At 40.4% G+C, this 27,338-nt stretch overlaps 2 protein-coding genes across 4 annotated transcripts in view; one reads left to right on the plus strand and one right to left on the minus strand.

Moving 5' to 3' along the window:
- Positions 1-27,338, plus strand: part of LOC306665398 (UL16-binding protein 1-like) — a 162,092-nt gene that overhangs the window by 107,896 nt on the left and 26,858 nt on the right. The gene's annotated exons all lie outside the window — the stretch shown is intronic.
- LOC306666892 (uncharacterized protein) lies at positions 619-26,989 on the minus strand (the record flags this gene model as incomplete). Its single annotated transcript, XM_079149191.1, has 5 exons — positions 619-3,431; positions 3,942-4,217; positions 4,448-4,711; positions 26,343-26,865; positions 26,909-26,989. The coding sequence occupies 5 exons, from the start codon at positions 26,987-26,989 to the stop codon at positions 3,196-3,198; spliced, it is 1,380 nt and encodes a 459-aa protein (XP_079005317.1). The 3' UTR covers positions 619-3,195.

Below are 27,338 nucleotides of genomic sequence, written 5' to 3' on the forward strand. Positions count from 1 at the left end.
AGTGTTCTGTGCAACAACTTCTTCTTCTTCTCCTTCTCCCCCTCCTCCTCCTCCTCCTCCTCCTCCTCCTCCTCCTCCTCCTCCTCCTCCTCCTCCTCCTCCTCCTCCTCCTTCTTATTCTTCTTTGACATAAAGATTTGTTTTATTTCTACTGGGGGAAGAAAGTGGATAAATAGAACTATTTTCCAATTTGTTCTCCACTGCATACACACAAACTCACTTGCATAAAACTTACTTGTAATTGAAGATGAGGTCAGGTTGAGGAATAACAACAACAACAAACCACTATTATGGATGAAGTGCATTGGGGTAAAGCCAGAAACATTTTTTCATTCCTTAACCACAAGAACAGCAAAATGTTTGAGATTGACATCTATACTACCTGTCAGTTGAAGAGTGATTCTTAAATTCCCCATATATAAACAAACAATTTAGCAGAATCCCTGGTTTCATTTACTGTACAATGGGAAGGAAGCATGAAATGCCATTCATTCTCTATGAAATTGTATTGGTCAGAGTTCTCTAGGGTAACAAAACTGAGACTTATTGCAGAGATTGTCTTATGGGTTTAGAGCCAAGAAATCCACTATTTGTCTGTAGGCTGGAGAATCAGGAAAACCAGGGGTATAATTCAGTCCTCACCTGGGACTGAGGGCTGATGTGTAAGTCCTGATCTGAGTCACGGAGCCAGAGAAACAGTGATGTTTTGTGATGTTCCAGGACGGGGGAAGATGGACATCTCAGATCACATGGTGGAATTTACTCTTCCAATGAATGGGACTTTTGGTTTTGTTGGAGCCCTGAGAGAAATGGATGACGCCTGCTCATACTAGGGAAGAAGACTTCTTTGCTCAGCCTACTGCTTTAAAAGCAAATGTTTCAAAACAAAAAACACCATCAGAGGAAACCCAGAAATAAAGTTTCGCCAGCTATCAGGGTATCTCTTAGGCAGTAGGGTGACACAAAATATTAATGACCACACTGATTGCAGAAAAAATTCCAAACTCATGGAGATGTTTTTTTAAAAAATAGATGCTTATTTATATGCAATAAAATACACAAAGAGTCCCTGAAGTTAACAATGATGTCTGCCATGGTACTTTACAGACAATATTGCACCATCAAGATAGCATTAGTCAGCTTTTCATCACTGTGACAAAACATCTGGAGACAGTAACTTGAAGGAGGAAAGATTAATTTTTGGCTCACTGTTTCAAAAGATTTAGTCCAAGTTTGGTGGACTGCATTGCTTTTGAGGAAGGCAGAGTATCATGGCAGTAGCAGCTGTGGCAGAGGAGATTCCTCACCTTATGGTAGCAATGATAAATAATTTATCCTTTTTAAAAAGAGAAGGTGGGGAAAGGAAGGGGCCTGGAACATAAATAGCCCTTCAAAGAGTGACCCTATGCCTCCTCTCCTAAAGCATGCATCACATTTAAAAGCACCATAGTCAGCACATGAATCTTTGGGGGACATTCCAGATCCAAACTATACAAAGGGCAGCTCAAGGTACAGAGAAGTATTTGATTGCACATGAACAAGATGGTATCTTGGATTTCTTGTTGTAGCAGTCAGAGGCTAAGAGATTCCATAGGTTAGCAAAGGACATGGTCTAACATGTTAACATAAAGTGCAGAATTGGAATATCATAAAACAGAATAAAGAGCTGGAAGTTGAAGTTGATGTTATAGGATCTTCACGGGGGTAACCAGATCCTGGGGTGGCAGAGGTCAATGGGTGGCAAAGGAAAGGCAAGTGTTGTTGCTACAATGGACAGGAGAGAGAAAACAGCAATCAGATGGTCCAACTCTTGCAGAAGTAGGGTATGGGCTCATGGTATTCCCAGAAGTGAACTATACTGTCTCTTCCAAATCCTGCCTAGACCTGAATAAGCAGAAGAACTCCAGGCTGTGTGGGAAAGTCTGCCTGCCATCTGCAGGCCTCCGGATTTGCAGTTTAATCTTCATTTGCTCTATGGAGGAACAGCAGGTGGTAGACTGGCAGAAGACCAACCAGGAGAGTCACTTAACTGAATCACATTTTCAGAAGTTTCTTGGGAGCATCTTCAACCTTCAGAAAAGAAACAGATGTTCCTTCAACTCTCTGAAGAAACCCTGAGTCAGTTCTCCTTGGGGACCACTCACCAGTCACTCCTCATCTCAGAACTATGCTCACCTTGGGTCATGTGTTTCCCTCCACCATCACCCAAGGGTCCTGCAGCTTCTACCAACCTCCTCCCTTCTTTCCCACAGTCCAGAATCAGCCCCAGGCCTGCTGTTGGCCTTGGTGTCTCAGGACTGAAGCTGTAATGACTGGATCTGCTCCCTGACTGGGAGCCTGCTCCTCACCCCATAGGAGGGGCCATAGGTCATGGTGGGCAGGGAGAGCCTCGTCCAAAGAGAGGGCCTGGAACTGGTTCCCAAGCTTTGGGTGGGATTACAGACATACATCATTCTTTCTTCTCCTCTCTCAACCTCTCCTTACCTGGGAGCAGCATAGTCTTAAAGAGACTGGCCCTGTCCTGCTCCCTCCTTTTCTGTTAGGTCAGCTGCAACATCAGACTCCAGCAGTTGCTCAGACCCTCCAGTCTCTGCAGAGACTCTGCTCAAGGCAGAGGCTGCTGAGCTGGCTCAGGATCTGGAGTCTGCAAGAGGCTGGGTTCCAGGGCCACAGCGAAGGGCCAAACCTGGAGTTCCAGGAGTCCCCTGAGAGCTGGCATCCTCTGCCTTCACCCTGGACAGACTCTACTCTCAGTTTTCCCTTCAACTGCTGGAAATGAGCCTCCTGTGGGAAAGCAGTCCTGAACTCCAGCCTTCCAAATTGCATCAGGAAGACCTTCCCAGTTCCCTGCCTGGGATTAGCCATAGGATACTCTGTATTTGACTGTGGTTATTGAGTCCCATCCTCTTTATATTGAATGAAGCTACCATGCTGCATCAACCAGGAGTGTATGTTTACCTTCCTGTGTTCCTGTTATCTCCACACCATGTACCAGTGGGCCCTCTCATGGAGAAACCTAATGTGAATCACACCTGAATAAGCTAAAACCCTTCACAATCCACAGGACACCTTGGTATTGTTCCTCCTCTTTCCCATGGGCCCTGACAGGGACGATTTCTCAGAACTCAGAGCTGAGTATGGCCAAGCTATTGCTACCAGTGAAAGGAGGTCTGACTCTTCTCTCTCATCTCAGGATCAGAAGGACCAGTCAAGGTGCAGACTGGGACCTTGGGAATTCACTTTCCTGTCCTTGTTCCTCTCCCATCTGCCCCATGCCTCTCTCCCCATTATGCTACCCACAACACCTGTCAGGAAGGACTTGCAGAGAGCCAGGAGGATGAAGCAGATAAGGATAAGCAGCAGGATCGAAGGAACATGTTTGCTGGCTGTGGACTTCTCAAAGACTCTGTCTGGGCTCATGCTTGAGGGTCCTGAAATGGAAACACAAGTGTGTCAGTCTTTGATCTGAGGAGGTGCCTGCTCAGCTTCTGCTGTCCCAAATCATTCAGGCAAGCAGATAGTTCCTAGACCTCTGCTATGTGGCAGCTGCTCAGACTCCAGGGGACTGAGGGAGAGAAGGGCCATGTACTTAAGGAGCTCACACAGCTAATGGGAGAAGCCTGGGTCACAGTGAAACTCATCCTGGTGACAGGGAAGAGGTGAACCATGAGAAGGGTGGTGGAGAAGGTCTAAAGAGCTGATATGTGAATGAAGTGATTTACAAGGATTTTCAAAAAGTGACCAGCGAATGCCAGACCAAAAGCATGTGCATTAAGAAAGGAGTATTACAAGGTGAGAAGGCAAAAGATGGGAAGAATATACCTGTGGCTGTAATTTAGCTCTGACCCACTGTGGATGCATTGGTCTCACACACAGGTACACACACAGGTAGGAGCATCTCATGTGAAGATGCTACCATGTCTTCCCCTCCTGCCAGTTACCTGGTGGCTCCAGCTCTTCCTCCCATTGCTCCAAGAACTTCTTAAGCCAGGTTTTACAGTCACCCATCGAAGACCTGTGTAAGAACTCGGTCATATCCCTATCATTTTTCCACATTTCTTTCATCCAGTTGGAACCAGGAGAAACCTCTGTCCACCGTCGGCTGTCTGAGTCAAAGTAGAACCACATCTGTCCATTGAAGCCAAGCAGCCAGGAAGCACTGGTGCAACCACTGGATTTTCGCTCACAGGACATCCTGCCCTCCAGGGTGAGGAGATCTGCCCGCATCAGAAAGAGTTCAGCCTCCATTCTTAACAAATCCTTTGTACCGCCCAGCACCACCTTCCCTGGTCTTCTAATCTGGCTGTGTTGTGTCCTCCAAACCAGCCCTTTGGAACCAGTCTGGGCCTTTGGAAGGACCAACATCCAATTAATTTTTCACATGCATGCAATCAACATCCTAAACCCACAGTCGGCTCTCTCATGCCCTTGGACCATTCAGACTTACCCCTGGCCCTGGGATTTTCTGCTTTAATGTCAGCCAGTTTCTGTTTTAGCATTTGCCCTATATCTCTCAGTGCGGTGTTCTGCTCTCGCCAGGTGACTGTGGCATTCACTTTCTCTCCCAGGGCACTCAAGGTCTTGACCTTGTCCACGCCACAGTCGTAGGAGAGAAAGGTCTTCTGATCCACCTGGGCTTGAACTGTACACCACTGCTGTCCAGGTGCAGGCTTAGAATTGATGATGACATAATAGGAAAGAGAATGAGGACCTGTGAAGAAAAAGGGGAAGAAAGTGTTGTGGTGGTGAGAAAAGGATCCTTTAGGCACCCCTTCCCCATCCCTCTGAAGGGCTGAGCTGGCAAAGCAAGAAAGACCTTCCCATGCTGTCTCCTCCATTTGTTTAACATGGGCATGCACCCCTTGTGTGAGGAGGAGGGGGACACTACCTGGCAAGCAACCTCATGTCCAGGACTTGGCCCACTTGCCCACTGCCCATTGAACAACGCCTACATCCAGCAGCCCATGACCTTGCAAGGGTGGTGCCAGGCCTGCTGTGAGGGACAGGCCAGATGGCAGAGGATGTGGAAAAGCAGCGCACTGGACCCGGGGAGGGAGGGGCACAGTGTGCAGCTGGGTCATGGTGGGCGCAGTGAGGATGGGACCACAGCTGCGTGCTGGAGGGTGGGTCATTGTGGTTCAGAGCCTCCAGTGTGACTGTTAGGAGACGCACTAGTGTGCCAGTGGACTGCCTCCTTGTAGGGTGGAAAGCGATATCCTACCCTGAATGAAATGGAAAATCCAGAAGTTCAAAGAAAGGAGGTAGAGGAGGGAATCAGAAGCATGTGCATTTCTGGGCTATTTGTGGCTCAGTGGTAGAGCACTTGCCTAGCATCTGTGAGGACTGAGTTCAATACTAAGCACCATACAACTTAGAAAAACTAGTATGTGCATCGAGGCTTAGAAAAGTGTCTATGCCAGTGAGATGTAATATAATAGCCAGAAAAAAGCCCAGTCCACTCTGCCTTGTAAGAAAGCCTGGCAGACACTTGTTTCTCACGTGTATGAGAAAATGGCTGGTCCCCAAGCCCAGAACCAAAATTAGTAGAAAGAAATAATAAGATCAGAGCACAGCATAAATAAATGAATTTAGTGACTCAAAAAAGCACAAAAGATGAATGAAATAAAGAGCTAAATTAATGAATGAAATAAAGAGATAAAAACAAGTGATAAACCCTCAGCTGGACTGATAGGAAAGAGGGAGAGAGAGAAGACTCAAATTCAGAGAAGAGAAGGGAGACAAGTGGCACCACAGAAATACAGAGGATCATTCACAATTATAAGAAGAAAGATATCCATGTTTATTACTATAATTACCAAAAATTTAGCAACCTAGAAGAAATGGACCTATTCCTGAACTCTGACATATATATATATGTCAGACCAATAAGTAGTAACAAGATTGAATCAGTAGTAGTAGCCTTTCATCAATGACAATCCCAGGATCAGAAAACTGTATGGTTACCTCTGTGAAATATTGAAAGAAGAAGAGTTTTTGGTTTTCCTGAAGTTATTCCAAAAAGAAAAAAAGAAAGAACATTTTCCAAATATCTTTGATAAGGCCAGCATTACCATGATACCAAAACCTGATGAGAACACACAGAGACAGTTATCCACAGTCAATATTCTTGGTGAACAAAGATGCAAAAATCCTTAATGAAATATTAGTAAACTGAATCCAACTGCCCACTAAAAAGATTATTCCTCACGATCAAGTGGAACCCCCATCTCAGGGATAGAAGAATGTTTCAACACTAGTTAACCAATAAATGTAATAAACTACATTCACAGAATGAAGATATAGAAAAGGCATTTGATTAAATCCATATCCCTTAATGATGAAAGTGGTGAACCAACTAGGTACAGAAGGAATATGGCTCATCATGATCAAGAACATATGAAATGAGGCATCGGTTAGCATCGTATCAAGTGGGTAAACACTGAAAGTTTTATCTCCCTGATCTGACACTAGAGAAGGATGACCACGTTTACCACTTTCCATCAACAGAATCCTGGCAGTGCTAGCTAGAGCAATCAGGCAGGAGAAAAAACGAAGGGCAACCAAACTGGAAAAACAGAAATAAAATGCTCACTGCAGATGAGCTGACCTTACCTATGAAAGCCCCAAAGACTTCACCAAAAATGATCAGTCATAGTAGATGAATTAGCAAAGTTGTAGAATACAAAACATAAAATTATTAGAGTTATTAAATACCAAGAGCAAATAATCTGAAATCAAAAGGAAATAGTACTCTTTAGAAAAACTGCAAAAAATACAGTACCCTGGAATTAATTTAGAGATAAAAGATCTCTACAATGAAATCTATAAAGCACTGAGGAAAGAAACTGAAAACCACATACACACACAAATAGAAAGAAAACCACATTTATGGTTTGGAAGAATCAATATTGTTCACTTATCTAGTCTACCCAATGAATGGCAGATTCAATATATTCCCTATCAATACACCAAGGGCATTTTTCACAGAACTAGAAAAGAAAATCCTAAAATTTTTTGGAACCACAAAATTCCTGAAGAGTCAGACCATCTTGCACGAAAAGAATAAAGCAAGAGGAGTTACTTTATCTGACTTCAAAATACACAACAAGCTGGTGTAATCAAATAGCATGGTGCTGCCTTAAAAACAGAAGCATGGACCAACGGAACAGAATAGAGGGCACAGAATTAGACCCTCACAATCTAGTTTTGAAAAAGTCCTATGAATGTGCCCAAGAACAAGGACAGTGCTTTCTCAACGTGGTGTTGGGAAACAGGGGAGGGCATCCGCAGGACAAAGAATGAACCTAGACAGACCCTGTGGCTCTTCACTTACAAAAATTATCAAGTTGACACAAAAAAAAAAAAAAAAAAATTATCAAGTTGAACTCCATCTGTGCACAATGAATTGAAGGGCAAACTGCTGTTACATAAATAGAACAAATAAAAACAATCAACTCAAAGTGGACGAAATGGACTGGGGTGTAGCTCAGGGGTGAAATGCTTGCTTCTGAAGGAGGTGACCCTGGGATCAATCCCCAGTACTGGAAAAAGCAAATAAATAACCAAAAAAATTGAAGACTTATTTTTTTTTTGAAAACATAGTTTTAAGGTTTATTAAAGTACTTTATTATCTGATGAAATTGATATATGAAGAAGGAACTAAAGAATAGAAAATATATTCAAATATTTTTAAAAATTACATGGAATTAAAGTTCTTGGAGAAGATGTTAAACCTCTGCATCTGGGATCTGGATAGGGTTGAGGGAAGACTTTTATTTTTAGCTGATGAGCTGAAGAAAAATAAGGAGTTTGTCATATGTTGTGTGAAATAATCCTGAATTGGCACTAGCAGGAAAGGTAGGATTTGCCTGCTTCTTTGAACATTAGTTCATATCCTTCATGTTCATTATGCTGTAGACCATTAAGCTATTTTATGGGCAAGAGAGAAGTTCAAGTACAGAACGAGTTGCCAAAAGGATTATGAAGTTCATTTTGATTGATCAATAATTAACTGTACCTTGTGAAATTACAGGCTTGACTAACTGTGGAACGTATTGTAGTGAACAGCTCCGGCTGCCAGATAGAACAGAGAAGAGAGAAGAAAAAGCAATGGAAACTGAAACATCTGTCCCCTTTGTGCTGCTGGTACCCAAGATCTCACTGTTTCCTCTCTACCCAAAGTACAAACAGCACAAAGCAGGATCGGATTGATATGGGACATTACAGAAGATGTTTGCTTATAATTATTTGTAGCACTGTTTTGAAGCTCAGGGACAAAACATTCCCAATTATTCATCAAGCTCTTGGAACTCACAGGCCTTTATAATAGGGATTTAGCAGAACAACAAATAGCATACAAGGATACAGATGAAAGGAAGGAATGTGAAGGGATTATTACCATAAAAAAAGCAAATGGCTATTTGATGGAATTTCAACAATACAGGGAGTCAGAAAGAGATAGAGAAGTAATGCTAATTGTCAAATACATAGCTGTTTAGGACTGATTTAAATTATTTCATGACAAATTACTATTATCTGTCATTTTATTTTCACAAGTGGGTATTAAGGTAAATACATATACATTTATATATGTATTTGAAAGGTAACTATTTTGGGGTCAAATTGTATTTTTCAGTGACTGTCTTATAAAAGCTCCACAAATTAGAACTTTGATAGTTCTAAATTCTAAAATATTTAACTTTTAATAATGTTTAACAGCTTTAGTCTACCCAAAAGGCATAAGTTTTTTTTTTTTTTTTTAATTACTCATTTATGGTTTGCACCCTGTCTACTCCTAAATAGGTTTTGAACAGTGTTTATCATAGACTATCTTGAATCCCAAACAAAGCCTGGGACTGATTTCTTCTATATCCTTTTCCTCCTTAGCTAGTATAGAGAAAAGTTATATTATCTATAGATAATGACAATTATAGCAGAGATATGTTTTAAAAAGTTGCATTTGGCAGAATTTTAGATGCTGGGTGGTCTCAGAGTAGAAGACAAAATTGCTTTCTAGATAGCAGGGTTATCCCTTTGGCAGTATACCTCAGGACAGGGAATAGATAACATTTAAAGACTTTTTAGTTACCCCTAATTAGATGAAAACTATATTTATTTTATAATAAAATAAAACATTTTAAGAAAAAGGTAACAAGGAATCCAAATTAAATGCCAAATGGGGAATCTCAGAATTTATCTATTCAGCAATGAAGTTGAAGACTCACTGGTCCATTTCTTCCTGAGCTCTGCTGGTGCAGCATTGTTCTAGAAGGGCAAAGAGCTGCTTAAAAGACTAAATAGTTAAGATCCTTGAGGTTTTATATAGTTTTCATTTTTTTTTCTTTTTCTAAACTATATTTTATGTATAACTCAAACTTCTAGTTCGAGACAGGCACAGTATAAAAAAAAAAAAATTGAAGACTTAAATGTAAGGTCTGAAAGTATGAAGGTTCTCTAACAGTGGTCCATCTCACCTTTTGCTTATAGCTCTGAGGCTTATTTTTAAAAGGGACATGTTTTCCTTTTCTTCTTCTCCTTCACCCCCCACCCCCAACAACCTGGGTGCAGGGAACAAGATTTCCTTGAGTTATCTGTGCTCCACAGGAAGGAGATATCTGAGAGGATCTAGGAAGTAAATATCTCCCCGATTAACAAGTGAATATTAACACACCATCAGGGTGCCCTGGGTTGCCCTGTGGGGACACACCTTGAATGCAGACTTTGAAGGGCTCCTTTAAAATCCCCCTGTTTCTCCTGTTGGGCAGAATCACAGCCTTTGGGACAAGAGTCCCCTGTGTTTCTCCTTTGCTTTTTATTTGCAAAGCAATAAAATTTCTTTTTCATTTATCTCAAAACCATGTCCTCATTATTGAATTGGCATTGGGGACGAGGACCGAGTTTGCGGTTCCATACTTTACACCCCAGCGGAACCTGAGAGCAGCCCCTGCTCTGGCTTTCTTGGGCCTGCCTAGCACTCCAGGCAACAGCACTTCCATGCTGAGGATGTAAAGTGGACTTCTTGAGAGCTGGCTGCTGGAAATTAGGAGACAGAGTGTGCCTCGGGTCAAACCAGGGGGGCTACTCCTGTAAGTGAAGGGATCACCAAGGGACTCCCAGCAGCTGCTGAAGGGCCCTGTGCACCGGGGGACTCCTGCCTTCCTTCCCTGCACCACTGGGACTGCTCCATCTTGTCTGCTTTGAGAAAGAGAAAACTGAACGCAGTAAATTTGGACTCCTTCGCCATTCAGTAGTTTCCCCCGGTGTGCCTACCAAAGCCCTTGATTCTACACATCTGGTTGCTCTTTGTGGGAACATCTGGCCTCTTTCTGTGGGGACATCTGTGGCACTGCTGGTGTTGAAGTCACGGTTAAGCAGGAGTTAGGAACATGGGAAAATTTCCGCTATCTGGTCTGTCTGTTTTAAATGTTCCTGTCCCTAGGCCATGGTTTGGGGATCCTCTCTGTTGGTCTGTCTCTATGCTTTCTGTTTGCATTTCTTGGCCCCTTAAGACATAGGTAATACTGTGTTGATCCTATAGACTGTTTCTTGGGAAAGATCTTAGCTGAATGGGCCATCTACAGATGTAAACATAACTAAGAAAAAAAGATGGTTTCCTGTAACAACCTGGTCTTTAAATGGTTTTCTGAATTATTACACAATCTTTCAGTGGGGAGTTGATCTGTCATAGATAAAAGAAGTGCAAGATTCTGGATGTACAGGAATGTATACAATTACATAATGAGTCTTAACAGGCAAAAACTAAGTTGGATGCAAAACGTGCTGCCTCCAATGTGTGAGTATAGCAGGACAGCAAAGGAGGATTTAAACATTTGTTTTTCTTTTCAACCTAGTGCTAACAGTCAGAGTACCACTCCTCAGCCTGACCCCAGGCAGCTGCAAATCATCCTGCTGTGGGTCAGGGACACCAGTCCTGAGAGAAAGGGAGAAAAAAAAAAAATCCTAGGAAGTCTGCCTGGTCTATAGTGAAATGGGCGAAAAGGAATTGGCCTCTACCCTGCTTTCCAGCCCCTCTTTGCCCATGGGAATATAACTGAAGCTTGAGATCAGGTTCAGTTTGCTGCTTGTGCAGATAAATGAAATCTATGTGGGCTATAGGCCTCACTGATTTTCTTTCTGGGTTCAAAGAATGAAATCCATGATGGTGGCAGAGGACAAAAATAAGAGAAATAAAATTAGCTCTGAATGAGAGGAAAACCGGTGGAACTCCCTATGACGTGAGGGGGAAAGTGGTGGAAAGCTTTCTCCACTTGAGCGCACTAGTTCAGAGATTAGGCTGCTCGCTAAAGGCACTGATCAGAGTCCATGCTGAACAGACATTCAAAATGTTGAGGCTAATTGTTGGAATCTGTACTGTACAGATGGTGGGAAGGTACCCAGGCTGTTGGCGTTTGACTGTGTGCTTCCAGTCCTTAAGTCTGAATTTCTTGTAACCTCCATTGAGGCCAACCCCATTTCCATTTTCCTGCTACACTGGGACACAGGAGTGGACTGGAATGCTTAACCTCACAGGATTGCCTATACAGTTGGGAAAAACAAAACAAAACAAAACAAAACTTGTCTGGCTCCCATTACACTCATTGTGTGCAGATTAGCCTATTTTAATGGGATGGAGGATGAAAGTCACCAATCATGAGGAATAAAGGAATGGGTTCTAATATTATTAAATATAACCTGGGACAAAATAGTCTCCTCTTCTTAAGATCTGCCCTATTTGGCCAGGGGACACTTCTGGGTGCAGACCTGCCTGTTGCCCACAGAGCTAAAATACAAAGTCTTCCCCAAGTCCCCATGAACTGAAGCACGTGTCTTGGCCCTGCTGACTTTTTGAAAGAGGTCATTAACAATATCTGTATGGTTAGTGTGACCCTCATTAGACAGAGTGCCCTAGATACATAGGTATGTAAAGAGAGATTCTCTGGGAACAACTGATAGTGGGGAACTCACTTAAAGTTGATGGCATTATTAGGATGATAAGGGAGACTGGTCAAACAATAACCCATGCTCCAAACCCTTGAGTGCAAACTAGAAGAAAAAATTTAAGACATAGATTTTTAAACATGTCTGACTCTCTGATCCTTGTCCTGGCATAAGATTTGCTGTGTAAATGAAATGTACAGATAACATACTTACTCCAAAATTAACAACTTCATTTGCAAGTACCTGCCAGGAGACCTGCTCTGCTGGAGGTGTACTAGAAGTGAGTAAGGCGTTTTAGGCCAAAGGGACCTGAGAAAGGTGTTCAATGTTATCTTAAGCAAGATTTGTTTTAGCAAGAAATAACTTGCCCCAGGGGAGTGGGGGAATAATAACCTTTAAGAAGAGGCATTCATTCTTGCCTGAACAGTTGTTTAAATGGTACAATGAGCCAGCTTTGCCAGGTATTCTAATCTACCTCTTCTGCCTGTTAAAAAATCCTCACACTGATGAGCACCAATTCGTGCAAGACCTGAGAGCTATGAAATATTAAAGTGTGGTGTCCATTGCTTTTAGGTGTTTTCTTTGTCAGAGAAACAGATGACTTAAGACCTTGACCAGGCTTGATTTTCATGAATAACCTAAATACATGTTACTAGAGAGATATATACATATACATCTGAAACTAAATATGTTGTCTGAGCCTTATCTAAATGTTCTGTAAAAGTTTATAAAATGAAAGTTCATTTCAGTTTAAGCAAGATCTGCTATATTTAATACACTGCATCTATCATAAAACACTGCCATTTAAAAAAATTGACTTATAACTGCTTTGACTTACTCTAATTCTGATTATTATCACTGTTCCCTAAACATATAAGAAATTTAAGGCTATCTTTTATTTTTGCTAGTACTGCTAATTTAAGGCTATCTTTTATTTTTGCTAGTACTGCTAAACTCTGAAAGACTCTAAATATCTGTGGATTCTGAACTTTAATGTGAAAACTAAATCTAATTATTATAAGGACATTTGTATAATGGTGACACTATCAGCTTTTCGTATATTAAGTATATTTCGTATATTAAGAGTATATTTCATGCTCTTCTAGTATACAATTTTTTTTATTTTTACAGACTACACACTTGAGTTATTGTACACAAATGGGGTACACATTTTGTTTCTATGGTTGTACATGATGTAGACTCACACTACTTATGTAATCACACACGTACATAGGGTAATGATGTCTGTCTCATCCTATCATCTTTCATACCCGCCCTGCCCCTTTCCCCTTGTCAAATTTTAAAATGTAAAACTTAGAAGAGCACTTTACCAAGCTGGTGTTCTCCAAACTAAAGTCATCTTGAATGGTTATGTTAAATCTTATAGAAATAATAAATTGAATTGGAAATTTATATAACTTAATGCTTTGTAACTGGACTTGTTATCAATATGATGTATGTAAAATTTTGTTACATTTTCCACTGAGGCAAATTTTGAAATGTGCTTTTAAAAGATAATGAGCGCCTGATGTGTTTAAAGTGGCTATTGTAAAACATGCAAACATTTTGCCATTTTCCCACAAAAAAGGATTAAAAGCTCTCTTAGCTTTTCTTTGATTCATGTTTCAGATGTAATGTTGTATTGTTATTTGTGAAGAGCCCTGACTTACCTGAGATAAGGCTCTGCCTCCCACCTTACTCCATGTTAGAATGGCTCCAAAATAGGAATTACACTTCAGTTCATTTAAAGTTGTGTTCAAAAAATTGATTTTTGTTGTGAAGTTTACTGTGATCTCAAAATAAACAGGAGATATAACTGAAGTTTGAGATTATAAAAAAATGACATTTCTTGGACTACATGTATTATACAGACTGAATGTGTTTTGCTATTGTTAATTTCATTTTGTATTTTTCTTGTAAACTTTAACTGTTCTCTTCATGCCTTACAGAAGTGTAACTTCTAATATAAGATCCTGAGTGAATTTGAGACAACAAGGTTAACTTCCAGTACTAATACAGATCCCAATTACATAGAAGGGGCAAATGACCAGAATGATAGTTACTGAAGTTATAACCCATTACTCCCTCTTTACTGTCTTACTAGGTATTTAAAACCCAAAACTTGGAGACCAAAGTCAAGGAAGTAAAAGGGCCAAGGAAAAGCAGCCAGGCTTGGCCTGTACCTTCTAAAGTCAGCAAGTACCCAGACAATGATGGGATCTCTCTAAGTGATCTGAAACCCCAGTGAGTCACCTGATCTGCCAATCAGGAAGTTCCAGTGGACACTAGAAAACAGAAAACCAATTGGTGGTACATATTCTGCAAAGTGAGGGTCACTCAAGACAGAAATATCCCTGATGCTTCCAAGAGAAGATACATATGGTCATCAGGACCCTGACATGACCCATCCTGGCACATGGCACCACTGGTAGAAGAAAGGTAAAGGAGCCAGGGGGCTTCACACATGTCCCCAAGTGTGGTCACTCAGGAATCTCAGCTGACTCTTAAAAAAATAGATAGGCCAAGGTCAGTTTTGACCAGCTTGGTCTTAAACACCTGGAAGGAGAGTATAACCTCCTACATGGACAGTCCACATGGACCACTAAAAGGAAACACAATGTTTTCCTTTTTTTTTTTTAAATATGCCTGAAAGGGAGGTGGCTTTCCCTTTTGCTCTATAACTACCCAGTCAAGCAGAGGATATCTGTTTCTCTATGAGGCAGATTTTGCTTCTTATTGATCCCCTGATGTTTATCCCATTGTCCACTGTGATCACCTGCAGTCTGCCAGCATATCAATTACTTTTTGAGTGAAGATTGCTCACTGACCACCACCTATCATCTGCCATTTGCCCATTTGCCAGTCTTTTGCCAGGCCATTGCCTGCTTTCACCTACTCATCACCCACCACCTGAAGTCCACCTGCTGATCATTCACCCGTATCCTGCAGACTGACCACAGACCACCAATGGATCACCAGCTGCCTGATGTTGCATGGAAGTCCACTGTCACAGTACCTACAGGTTTGGTTACATGTGGCTGCTGCCATTTTGAGACAACAGCCAGGACCTGCAGGACCCCCAGCAGACCACACCCTACACCTCCTGGATCCCTGTGCAACCAACTGCACCCAACCTCAAGGACCCCCAGCTGACCACACCCACACCTTGAGTTCTAGCTCCCCATTTGCCCACACATCTGGAAGCCATTGTGGCCATCTTGGATTATCCTGGAAGCAGTAGCTCCCATCTTTAGGTGGGGCACATCCCAACCTGAGACTCCTGCTGGAAACTGGAAGCTCATTGTCAGGTACCTCTCATGCATCAGGGAACTGAAGACTGGGAGGTTTGCATATTATATGACTGTTATAGTGTAGTATTTTATTTTTATCCTTTTGAACAATTTTTATGTTTTTATTTCTTTACTCTTTTTGCTCTATTTTTCTATGGTTTACCTATTTCCTAAGAGTCTCTTTCTCCCTTTTCTCATGCTAACAACCAATTTTGATTATACTTTCATTCTTTCTATGATCTAGAACTTCTATATACTCTTTCCTTATCCCATTTACAGCTAAATCCTACACCCCTCCCCATCCCCTTTGTCCTCCATTAGAAAATGAAGACGTAATACAAATCTGTTTGTTATACTGCAGATAATAATTGAACTCTTCTGTTTATTATGACAATATTGTTAACATCTTCATAGGGGCTATATGGTTTAGGGCTGCATATTTTCTGTACTGGGCACTGCTAATATTGATCTCCTCCTTAAAGAAGAGTTTTTGGAAACCTATAGGGTCACTATAAGCCTATGGGGGGAAACTGCAATACCCTGGATCTGCACTGCTAGAGGGGAAGATACGTGAACAACAAAAAAAAAAAAAAAAAAAAGGGAAGAGAATGATCCAAACACCGAGATTCTGTATTAATGGAATCCAGTGAAAGCATGGTAGAAGAAATGGCAGAAAAGGAGTTCACAATTTACATAATTAAAATGATTTGTGAAACAAAGAATGAGATAAGAGAGCAAATGCAGGCAATGAAGGGTCACTCCAATAAGCAGCTGAAAGAGCAACTGCAGAAAGCAAAAGATCATTTAAACAAAGTGATAGAGATTCTCAAAAAACAAACAAAAACAAAAACAAAAAACCCAAACAGAAATCCTTGAAATGAAGGACACAATAAACCAAAGAAAACTCAATATAAAGCATCACCAACAGACTAGATCACTTGGAAGACAGAACTTCAGAGAATGAAGACAAATATTTAATCTTCAAATTAAGTTGGCCAGAGAAGATGGTAAGAAATTATGAATGAAATCTGCAGGAACTATGGGACATCATGAAAACACCAAATATAAGAATTATTGGGATTGAGGAAGACATCCAGATACAAACCCATGGAATGAACAAGCTATTCAATGAAATAATACCAGAAAATTTCCCAAACCTGAAGAATGAAATGGAAAATCAAATGCGAGAGGCTTACAGAACACCAAATGCACAAAATCACAACAGATACACACCAAAGCACATTATAATGAAAATACAGAACATACAAAATAAAGACAGCATTTTGCAGACTGCAAGAGAAAAGCATCAGATTACATTTAGGGGGAAACCAATACGAATATCAGCAGATTTCTCAGCCCAGACCCTAAAAGCTAGAAAGGCCTGGAACAATATATTTCAAGCTCTGAAAGAACATGATTGCTAACCAAGAATCCTATACTCAGCAAAACTAACCTTCAGATTTGAAGATGAAATAAAATCCTTCCATGATAAAAGTTAAAAGAGTTTACAAATAAAATGCCCATGCTACAGAACATTCTCAGCAAACTATTCCATGAGGAGGAATGAAAAACAACAATGTAGGTCAGCAAAGGGAGGAACTACCTTAAAGTAAAACCCAATCAAAGGAAAAACCAAGTCAAGTTAAAAACAGAAAATAAGCCCAAATGACCGGGAATACAAATCATATCTCAATAATAACCCTGAATGTTAATGGTCTAACTCATCAACCAAAAGACAGACTGGCAGAATGGATCAAAAAGAAAGACCCAAATATGCTGCCTTCCAAAGACCCATCTCATAGAAAATGATACCCACAGATTAAAGGTAAAAGGATGGGTAAAACCCTACCATGCGCACGGGCTCAGTAAAAAAGCAGGGTTTCCCTCCTTATTTCATATAAAGTGGACTTCCAGTCGAAGTTAGAAGGGATAAAAAAGGACATTTTATACTGCTTAAGGGAACCATAAATCAGGAAGACATAAAGATCATAATATTTATGTCCCAAATTCCATCCATCAACAAGCAAATACACTTTCTTCCCAGCAGCACATGGATCCTTCTCTAAAACAGACCATATGTTATGCGACAAAGCAGCCCTTAGGAAATGCAAAAAAATAGAGTTACCACCTTGTGTTCTACCGGATCATAATGGAATGAAATTAGAAATCAATGACCAAATAGAAAACAGAAATTACTCCAACACCTGGAGACTAAATGATATGCTATTGAATGAATCATGGATAACTGAAATCATCAGGGAGGATGTAAAAAAAATTCTTAGAGGTAAATGGGAATGACGATACAACATATCAAAATCTCTGCGACACTATGAAAGCAGTACTAAGAGGAAAATTCATTGCGAGGAGCACATTCAAGAAAAGAATAAAAAGTGAACAACTAAATGACCTAACATTACATCTCAAAGTCCTAGAAAGAACACCACCAAAAGTTGGTAGAAGACAGGAATAATTAAAATAAAAACTGAAATCAATGAAATTGAAACAAAAGAAAAAATTCAAAAAAATTGACAAAACAAAAAGTTTGTTCTTTGAAAAAGTAAACAAAATAGATAAACCCTTAGCCACGCTAACAAAGAGAAGAAGAGAGAAAACTCAAATTACTAAAATTCATGATGAAAAAAGAAATATCATGACAGACACCACTGAAATACATAACATAAGGAGAAGCTACTTTGAAAATCTATACTCCAACAAAATAGAAAATATTGAAGACATTGACAAATTTCTAGAGATATATGATACTCCCAAACTGAATCAGGAGGACATACACAATTTAAACAGATCAATTTCAAGCAATGAAATAGAAGAGGCCATCAAAAGCCTAGCAACAAAGAAAAACCCAGGAATACAGGACTCTTAGCTGAGTTCTTTAAGACTTTCAAAGAAGAACTCATTCAAATACTCCAAAAAGTATTCCAGGAAATAGAAAAGGAGGGAGCCCTTCCAAACTGATTCTGTGAAGCTAGTATCACTCTCACACCTAAACCAGGAAAAGACACATCAAGGAAAGAAAATTTTAGACTGCTATCTCTGATGAATATAGACACAAAAATCCTTAACAAGATCCTGGCAAATCTCATACAAAAAGATATTAAGAAGATAGTGCACCACGATGAAGTGGGGCTCACCACAGGGATGCAAGTTTGGTTCAACATCTGGAAATCAATACATGTAATCCATCACATCAATAGGCTTAAGATTAAGAATCATACGATTACTTCAATTGACACAGAGAAAGCATTCAACAAAATACAACACCCCTTCATGCTCATAACACTAGAAAAAATACAGTAGGAACATACCTCAACACTGTAAAGGCTATTTCAGTTAAGCTCACAATCAATATCATTCTTAATGGAGAAAAACTGAAAGCATTCCCTTTAAAAATGGGAACAAGACAGAGATGCCCTCTTTTCACCACTTCTATTCAACATCGTCCTTGAAATACTATTTAGAGCAATTAGACAGACTAAAGAAATTAAAGGATAAGTATAGGAAAAGAGGAAATCAAGTTGTCATTATTTGCTGATGACCTGATTCTATATTGAGAGGATCCAAAACACTTCACCAGAAACATCTAGACCTCATCAATGAATTTAGCTAAATAGCCAGAATATAAAATCAACATGCATAAATCTAAACCATTTTATTCATAAGTGATGAAAAATCTGAAAGGGAAATGAAGAAAACAACTCTCGAAAATATGCTCAAAAAAATAAATAGAAAACACTTGGGAATCAATCTAACCCAAAGAGGTGAAAGATCTCTACAAAACTACAGAACATTAAAGAAAGAAACTGAAGGAGACCTTAAAAGATGGAAAGATCTCCCATGTTCTTGGATAGGCAGAATTAATATTATCTAAATGGCCATACTTCCAAATGTGCTATACAGACTTAACATAATTCCAATTAAAATCCCAATGACATTTCTCATAGAAATAGAGGAAGTAATCATGAAATTCATCTGGAAGAATCAAAGACCCAGAATAGTGAAAGCAATCCTGGTCAGGAAGAATGATGCAGGAGGTATGACAATGCCAGACCTTAAACTATAACTCTACTATAGAGCAATAAAAAAAAAAAAAAAAAAAAAAAAAAAGGCATGGTATTGACACCAATATAGGTAGGGTAAATGTACAGGATAGACGACACTGAGACATACACATAAGCACAGTTATCTCATCTAGATAATGGTGCCAAGAGCTTACAATGGAGAAAAGATAGCCTCTTCAACAAATGGTGCTGGCAAACTGGAAACCTATATGTAGTAAAATGAAATTAAATCCCTATCTCACACCCTGTATAAAACTCAACTCAAAATGGATCAAGGTTCTAGGAATTAGACCTGAAATGCTTCACCAAATAGAGGAAAAAGTAGGCCTGAATCTCCATCATGTGGGCTTAGGACCAGACTTCCTTAACAAGACCCCCTATCCAAGAAATAAATGCAAGAATCAGTAAATGGGATAGATTCAAACAGCCTTTCTCAGCAAAGGAAACAATCAGTAATGTGAAAAGAAAGCCTACAGAGTGGGAGAAAATCTCTTCCACACACACTTCAGACAGAGTGCTAATCTCCAAAGTTTATAAAAAAATTAAAAAACTTTACACCAAAAATACAAAGAACCCAATCAATAAATGGGCTAAGGAACTGGAAGGACACTTTACAGAAGAAGATATACAGGTGAGCCACAAATATAGGAAAAAGTGCTCACCATCCCTAGTAATTAGAGAAATGCAAATTAAAACCATCTAAGATTTCATCTAACTCCAACTAAAATGACTATTACCAAGAACACAAGAGATAATAATTGTTGGTGTGGATGTGGGGAAAAGGCACACTCATACGTTGCTGGTGGAGTTGCAAATTGGTGCCACCACTCTGGAAAGCAGTATGGAGATTCCTCAGAAAACTTAGAATGGACCCACCATTTGACCCAGCTATCCCACTCCTCGGTTTATAAATGACTTAAAATCAGCATCCTACAGTGATGCAGCCACATCAATGTTCATAGCAGCTCCATTCACAATAACTAGAATGTGGAATCACCTGAGAAGCCCTTTAATTGATGAATATATAAGAAAACTGTGGTATATATACACAATGGAATATTACTCAGCCACAAAGAAGAATAAAATGATGGCATTTACTGGTAAATGGATGAAGCTGGAAAATATCATGCTAAGTGAAATAGGCCAAGCCCAAAAAATCAAAGGCTGAATGTTTTCTGTGATAAGTGGATGATGATATATAAAGAAGGGGTGGGGGTTCAGCAGGGGGAAGAGAAGAATGAAGGAACTTTGGATGGTGTCATGGAAAATGGGGTGAGAGGGGGTGGGGGACAAAAAGATAATAAACGAAAGAATATGCAATGTTTCTGAGACAGCATCAAAAGAGCAAACCTGAGAATAACTGGGATAGAAGAGAACATGGAGATACCAGGTAAAGGCATTAAGAAATTTTTCAATGAGATAGTAGCAGAAGTTCGCCCATATGAGAAATGAGATAGACAACTACCTACAGAAGATGTATAGGACCCCAAATGGACAAGATCAGAACAGAACTTCTCAAGGACACATCATAGTGGAAACACCTAACAGAAAATAAGGAAAGAATATTAAAAGCTGAAAGAGAAAAATTAGGTCATATTTAAGGGTAAACCAATAAGGTTTACTTCTGACTTCTCAAAATCAGACCCTAAAATCAAGGAGGGCCTGAAATAAGATATTCCAAATTTTAGGAGAAAACAATTGCCGGACAAGATTTCTATATCTAGCAGTTTCTTTCAAAATCAAAGGGGAAATAAAATCTTTCCATGACAAGAGAATTCATGACCACCAAGCCAGCACTACAAAAAGTACACCATGTTAAACTGCACACAGAGGAACTCCCCAAGAAAAACTCCAAAACTCACTAATGGATGAAGATCATTAGAAGAACAACCAACCAAATGAAAATCTAGACAGAACTAAATATAGCAAACCAGGCCAAATTGCAGGAAAATATAAACACATATCGATAACAACACTGAATGTAAATGATCTCAATTCACTAATTCAAAGACATAGATTAGTGGAATGTATCAAAAACCAAGATCCAAATATTTGCTGTTTGCACTAGCCTCATCCAATAGGCAAAGACACCTGCCTGCTGAAGGTAAAAGGATGGAAAAATTATTCCATGCAAATGCAGTCCAAAAACAAGCAGGAGTAGTTGTTCTCATATCTGACAAAGTAGATTTCAAGCACAATTAATCCGAAGAGACAAAGATGCCACCTAACAGGTAGAGGGAGCAATTCAAGAAGAAGATATAACAAGAGCAAACACACACACACACACACACATCCCAAATTGTAGAAGACTTAATTACATAAAAAGAATAACTTCCTGTCATTATATTCCACAGACACCAATGCAATAATACTGAGTGATTTCAATACACACTTATCACCCATAGAGAGGTCATCCAAATATAAAATCAATAAAGATAACTTCAACCTAAATAAGCATATAAATCAAATGGATCTAAAGGACATTGACAGAATATTTCACTCCCAAAGAACTGAATTTAGTGTCTTCTCATAAACTCATGGAACATTTTCCAAAACAGACCATATTGTAGGTCACCATGTAAGTCTTAGTTAATAAAAAAAATTGTCATAATGGCATGCATAATGGAATAAAACTAGAAATCAACAGGAATAAAACTAATAGATATCACATAAACACATGGAGATTGAACCATAGTCTTTGAAATGAATAATGGATCATAGAAGAAATTAGAGAAGAAATGAAGAAGTTCTTAGAAACCAGTGGAAAGAGAGATACAAAATATCAAAATCTCTGGGACAGGATGAAAGCTGTTCTAGGGGGAAAAATGATAGCAATGAATGCCAACATTAAAAAAATGGAGAGACCCCCCAATAAATAAGCTCATGCTCCATCTCTAGGCCTTAGAAAAGGTGGAACACACTAATTCCCAAAAGAGAAGACAGGAAATAGTTAAGGTGAGAGCCCAAAATAATGAAATTAGGAATTTAAAAAATACATGGGATCAATACAACAAAGAGTTGGTTCTTTGAATAGATTAATAAGATTGAACCCTTAGCTATACTAACCAAAAGAAATGGAGAGAGAAGACTCAAATAAGCAAAATTACAGAGATGAAAAAGAGATGTTGGGGGCTGGGAACGTGGCTCAGTACCACTGAGCACTTGCCTAGCATGTGTGAAGCACTGGGTGCGAGTCTTGGACTGCATACAAACAAATAAATAAAGCTTCATCAAGAACTAATAAAATATTTTTTTAAAAAAAGATGTTACCACAGATTTTTCTGAAATTCAGAGTATCAGCAGAAACCATTCTAAAAATTTATATTCCAGTAATCTGGAAAACCTAGAAGACAGTGACTAATTTCTAGACATATATAACAATCCAAATTGAACCAGGAAGACATAGAAAACCTAAATAAACTAATATCAAGTAAGAAAATGAAACAGCAATTAAAAGTCTTCCAACAAAGAAAAGTCCAGGACCAGATGGATTCTCAGTTGAGTTCTACCAGACCTTTAAAGAAGAACTAACACCAGTCTTTCTCAAATTATTCCACAGCATTGAAAGGGAGGGAACACTTGCAAATCCTTCTAGGAATTCTGTATAACCCTGATACCAAAACCAGACAGAGATACAGCAAGCAAAGGCCACTACAAACCAATCTCCCTGATGAACATAGATGCAAAAATCCTTAATAAAATATTAGCAAACCACAATCAAAAATATTTTAAGAAGAAAATACACCATGATCAAGTGGAATTCCTCCCAAGAATGCAAGGTCTGTTCAACATGTGCAAATCAGTAAATGGAATTCTCCACATAAATAGAATTCAGAACAAGAATCATGTGATCATTTCAATCGATGCAGAAAAGGTCTTTAAAGAGCACCCATTCATGCTAACTCTGGAGAAACTAGAAATAGAAGGACCCATACCTCCACATTTTGCCAAGACCCAAAAGTTCACCAGAAGCATTTTTAGAGATGATAAATGAAATCACCAAAGTAGCAGGATATAAGATCCACATTCATAAAGAAATAGCTTTCGTATAGTCCAACAGTGATTCAGGTGAGAAGGAGATCAGGAAAATCACTTAATTCACAATAATCTCAATAAATAAAACAAAACAAAACCCCAAATAAAAAACCAAAAACCAACCGAACAAAAACAGTCAAAACCTTGGGAATTAATCTAACCAAGGGGATGAAGATCTCTACAATGAGAAGTATAGAACCCTGAAGAAGGAGATTGAGGAAGACCTCAGAAGATGGCAAGGCCTCCCATGTCTTGGACAGGTAGAATTAATATTGTCAACATGGTCTTATTGGCCATACTACTGAAAGAAATATATAGATTTCATACCATTCCCATTAAAATATCAATGTCATTCTTTACAAAACTAGATAAAATAGTCCTAAAATTCATTTGGATGAAGAGGAGACCCAGAATAGGCAAAGATATCCTGAGCAAGAAGAGCAACGCAGGAGGCACCACAATATCTCATTTCAAATTATACTGTGGGGCTGGGGATATGGCTCAGTTGGTAGAGTGCTTGCCTTGCATGCACAAGGCCCTGGGTTTGATCCCCAGCACCGCAAAAAAACAAAAAAACAACAACAACAACAAAAATCAAATTATACTGTGTAGTGATAGTAACACAAATTGCATGACATCGGCATCAAAGCAGACACAAACACCAATGAAATAGATTAGAAAACAGACAATCCACACAGATACAGTCATCTGATCCTTGACAAAGTGCCACAAATATGTGTTGGAGAAAAGACAGTCTTCAACAAATGATGCAGGGGAAATAAGATACCCTCCTGTAGAAGAATGAAACTAGATCTCTGTCTGTCACCCTGCACAAGAGTCACATCAAAATGGACCAAAGACTGAGGAATTGGACCAGAAATCTTGCAACTTCTGGAAGACTACAAAGGGTCAACACTACAGCATGTAAGTGCAGGCACTTACTTCCTTAGCAAGACCTGTAAAGCTGAAGTCAATAAAGGTGATGTCATCCAATTAAAAAGTCTTGGCACAGCAAAGAAATGATTAAAGTGTGAAGAGAGAGCTACACAATGGGAGAAGATCTTGGTTAGCTGTTCCTCTCAAGGGGATTAATACACAGAATATATAAAGAACTTGAAGAACTTAACACCAAGCTGGGCATGATGACACACGCCTGTAATCCCAGCAGCCCAGGGAGCCGAGGCAGGAGGATCACATGCCCCATAGCCAGCCTCAATAACTTAGTGAGACTGTGAAGTAACTGAATGAAACCTGTCTCAAATGACAAAATAAAAAAGGGCTGTGGATGGAACTCAATTGTGAAGCATCTCTGGGATCAATCTCTAGTACCAACACACACACAAAACAAACAAAAAGCAAACTACCTAGATGGGCGTGTAATTCACAAGATTTGGGAAAATTTCCGTTGTTAATGTGTTGAATAGTTCCTTACTATACACTAATTTGTGTATATAGTTCTCCCAGAGAGTCAAAGGCAAAGAAAATGTTCCCTTTCCTTAAAGAGTCAGGTGTGGGAGTCAGAGGGACTACCTTCTGTCCACATCTGGTGGCATTCTTCTGTAGCCAGAGCTTTTAAGACACAGAAGGAAGTTCATATCATCTGGGAGAAGTTGAGGAGACATGATAGCAGATGACATTACACCTACACCTGAAGAAATGTTACTACCTGACTGGGAGGAAAAAAACATGTAAATGGAGAGATGAGCAGGAGCTAAAGCCATTATGCATACTGGTGTGGGGACAGCAAGCAGTTTGAGAAAGTGACCATGGACGGTGGGGTCAGCTTAGTGAGGAAGAGGATCAAGAGGCTTCATGGGAAAGGGGAGATAAGGGACAGTTTCATGGGGACACATTGAGACTTGTAGAGAAAGCGCACCAGGAGATTTCTTTCTGCACTTCACTGGGAAAGGAAGGAAAAAATCAAAGTGGAAGTGTCAGGAATAGAAGTTAAAATTGTTTGAACATAACTGGTTTTGTAAATTTTACTTTGGGAGTATGACATTATTTCATATAAAATATGATATATAAATAAATAAGATTAAGTATATTTATTTATATATTTCATATATATTTATAAATATATAAATTTATATATTTTTATATATAAAAATTCATATATATTTATAAATATATAAATAAACAAAATTAAATTTTACAAAAAGATATCCCTCAAAAGCAAAATGATTGAAATACGGTCAGGGTGAGGGTTAGGGAATAATTCTCTATTATAAAGATTTACTATACTTTAGTTAACTATTTTTCTACTGATTGAAATAGGATATTTCAAATGAACGAAAATTCTTTTTTGATATCTTAAATTTTAATTTCATTCCATATTTTTATCGGTCCGGAATGGTCGCATTTGTGGTTACAGATTCATACATGCAACATTTAGCAATAGACTTTGGGCACTATAATTCCCAGAACTTCCTCCTTCCTCTCGTCCCTCCCCCTGGTCTCTTTACTGATCTCTCTTCGATTTTCATGAGCATCTCCATCCACCTTTCTTTTCCTTTATAAAAGAAAATTCTAAAAAGTAGGTATCACAGGAACTTGGAAGCGACTGGACCTGCCACTGTGACTCAGGACAGCCTGGGATAGAGGATCTGTCCCAGGCTGAGGAGCCACGTGGAGTTCATGGCCATTCCTAACCCGAAACGCACAAGGCAGCCTGGTGTCCAGAAGCAAATGCCGCCCGCAGCGGGGACACGCACACCCTTCCCCAGTGGCTCTTCCAAGCTCAGGGGTCCGGGGAGAGAGAGGCTCTGGCGCCCCCTCTGAGGACGGAGGGGACTGGGGACCGTCAGCAAGCCCTCTCGCTCTCCTGCCATCTCGCTCCCTCCCATCCTCCTGCCCTCACTTTTCCCATTTTCGGCTCCCTGGGCTCCCTCGGAGGTGCAGGGTCAGAACCTGCCGCCGGGCGTGGACCGAGGAAGCCGCAGGGAAAGTCTGGGGACTGAGGAAGGGACAGAGGTGTCCCCGTAAGTTCCATCCCGCAACTCACCGAAAGTTCCACCCCGCAACAAACCAGCCGACGCCGCGCAAGGAAAGAGAAGCGTGAGCTGAGCTAGGACGGCGAGAACCAGCGCAGCCCTAACCGCAGACGCCATGGGTAAGCAGCTGGGGCGCACTGGGGCTCGCGGCTGCGGGACGCTTCTTATAACCCCTGTACCGGCCCACTCCTGCCTCCCGCCTGCTGATTGGTTCCCGGCGCCCCGCCAGCTCTTCGTCACGCTAAGACGTCGGGTATAAAACGCTCCCTGGCGGTGCTCAGTCAGCTCCGCCCAGTGGTTTCCCGCGGCAGCGGTGCCTTCGCAGAGACAAGGGCGGGATCGCCGCCTGGTGCAGGACCTCGCCGGGTCCCAAGTCCTGGGTTGGCGCAGGGCTGGGGCGAGTCCCCAGAGACTTCCGCTGCCTGCTCCGCGTTGATAACGATCTCCCCGTCGCACTCTCCCCGCCACCCCGGCTCTTACCACGGAAGACGAACCCAAAGTAGAGGATACGGTGGGCACCTCCAGCCGGGGAAGCTCTCAGACTTAGGTCTGAGAGTAAGAAAAATCGGGTTTTTACCATCAGCAGCCTCCCCACTGACTGGTCCCCAAGACGGGCCGCGTCTGCTGACTGCTCCACGTTCCTGAGCTTCTTAATCATCCCGGCGTTCGTCTTCCTCACCTCATCCTCGTTCCTGCCTCCTCTGCGGATGTCTTGGGCCTGGCTGTTCAACCATCTGCAGCCCCACCTGCAGACTCCTCCGTTTCATTCTGAAAGGACCCAAGAATTTCGGGCCCCCAATAAAGTCCTGTCAGAAATCAACGTATTCAAAGGCAGTTGTTAGCTAGGCTGCCATCCAAGATGGTTTTTAGTAAATTCTGTGCCCCTGGAGCCTGAAACCTTCAAGAAAACTCTGAAAGCAAAAGCAAAAGTGGAAAGACTGCGAGGCTTGGGAAGTGGGAGGGGAAATTGGCCAGACATTAAACCTCTCCCAGTGCATTCCTGATAA

Source organism: Sciurus vulgaris (genome assembly GCF_902686455.1).
Source record: "Sciurus vulgaris genome assembly, chromosome: 7".
Lineage (NCBI taxonomy): Eukaryota > Metazoa > Chordata > Mammalia > Rodentia > Sciuridae > Sciurus > Sciurus vulgaris.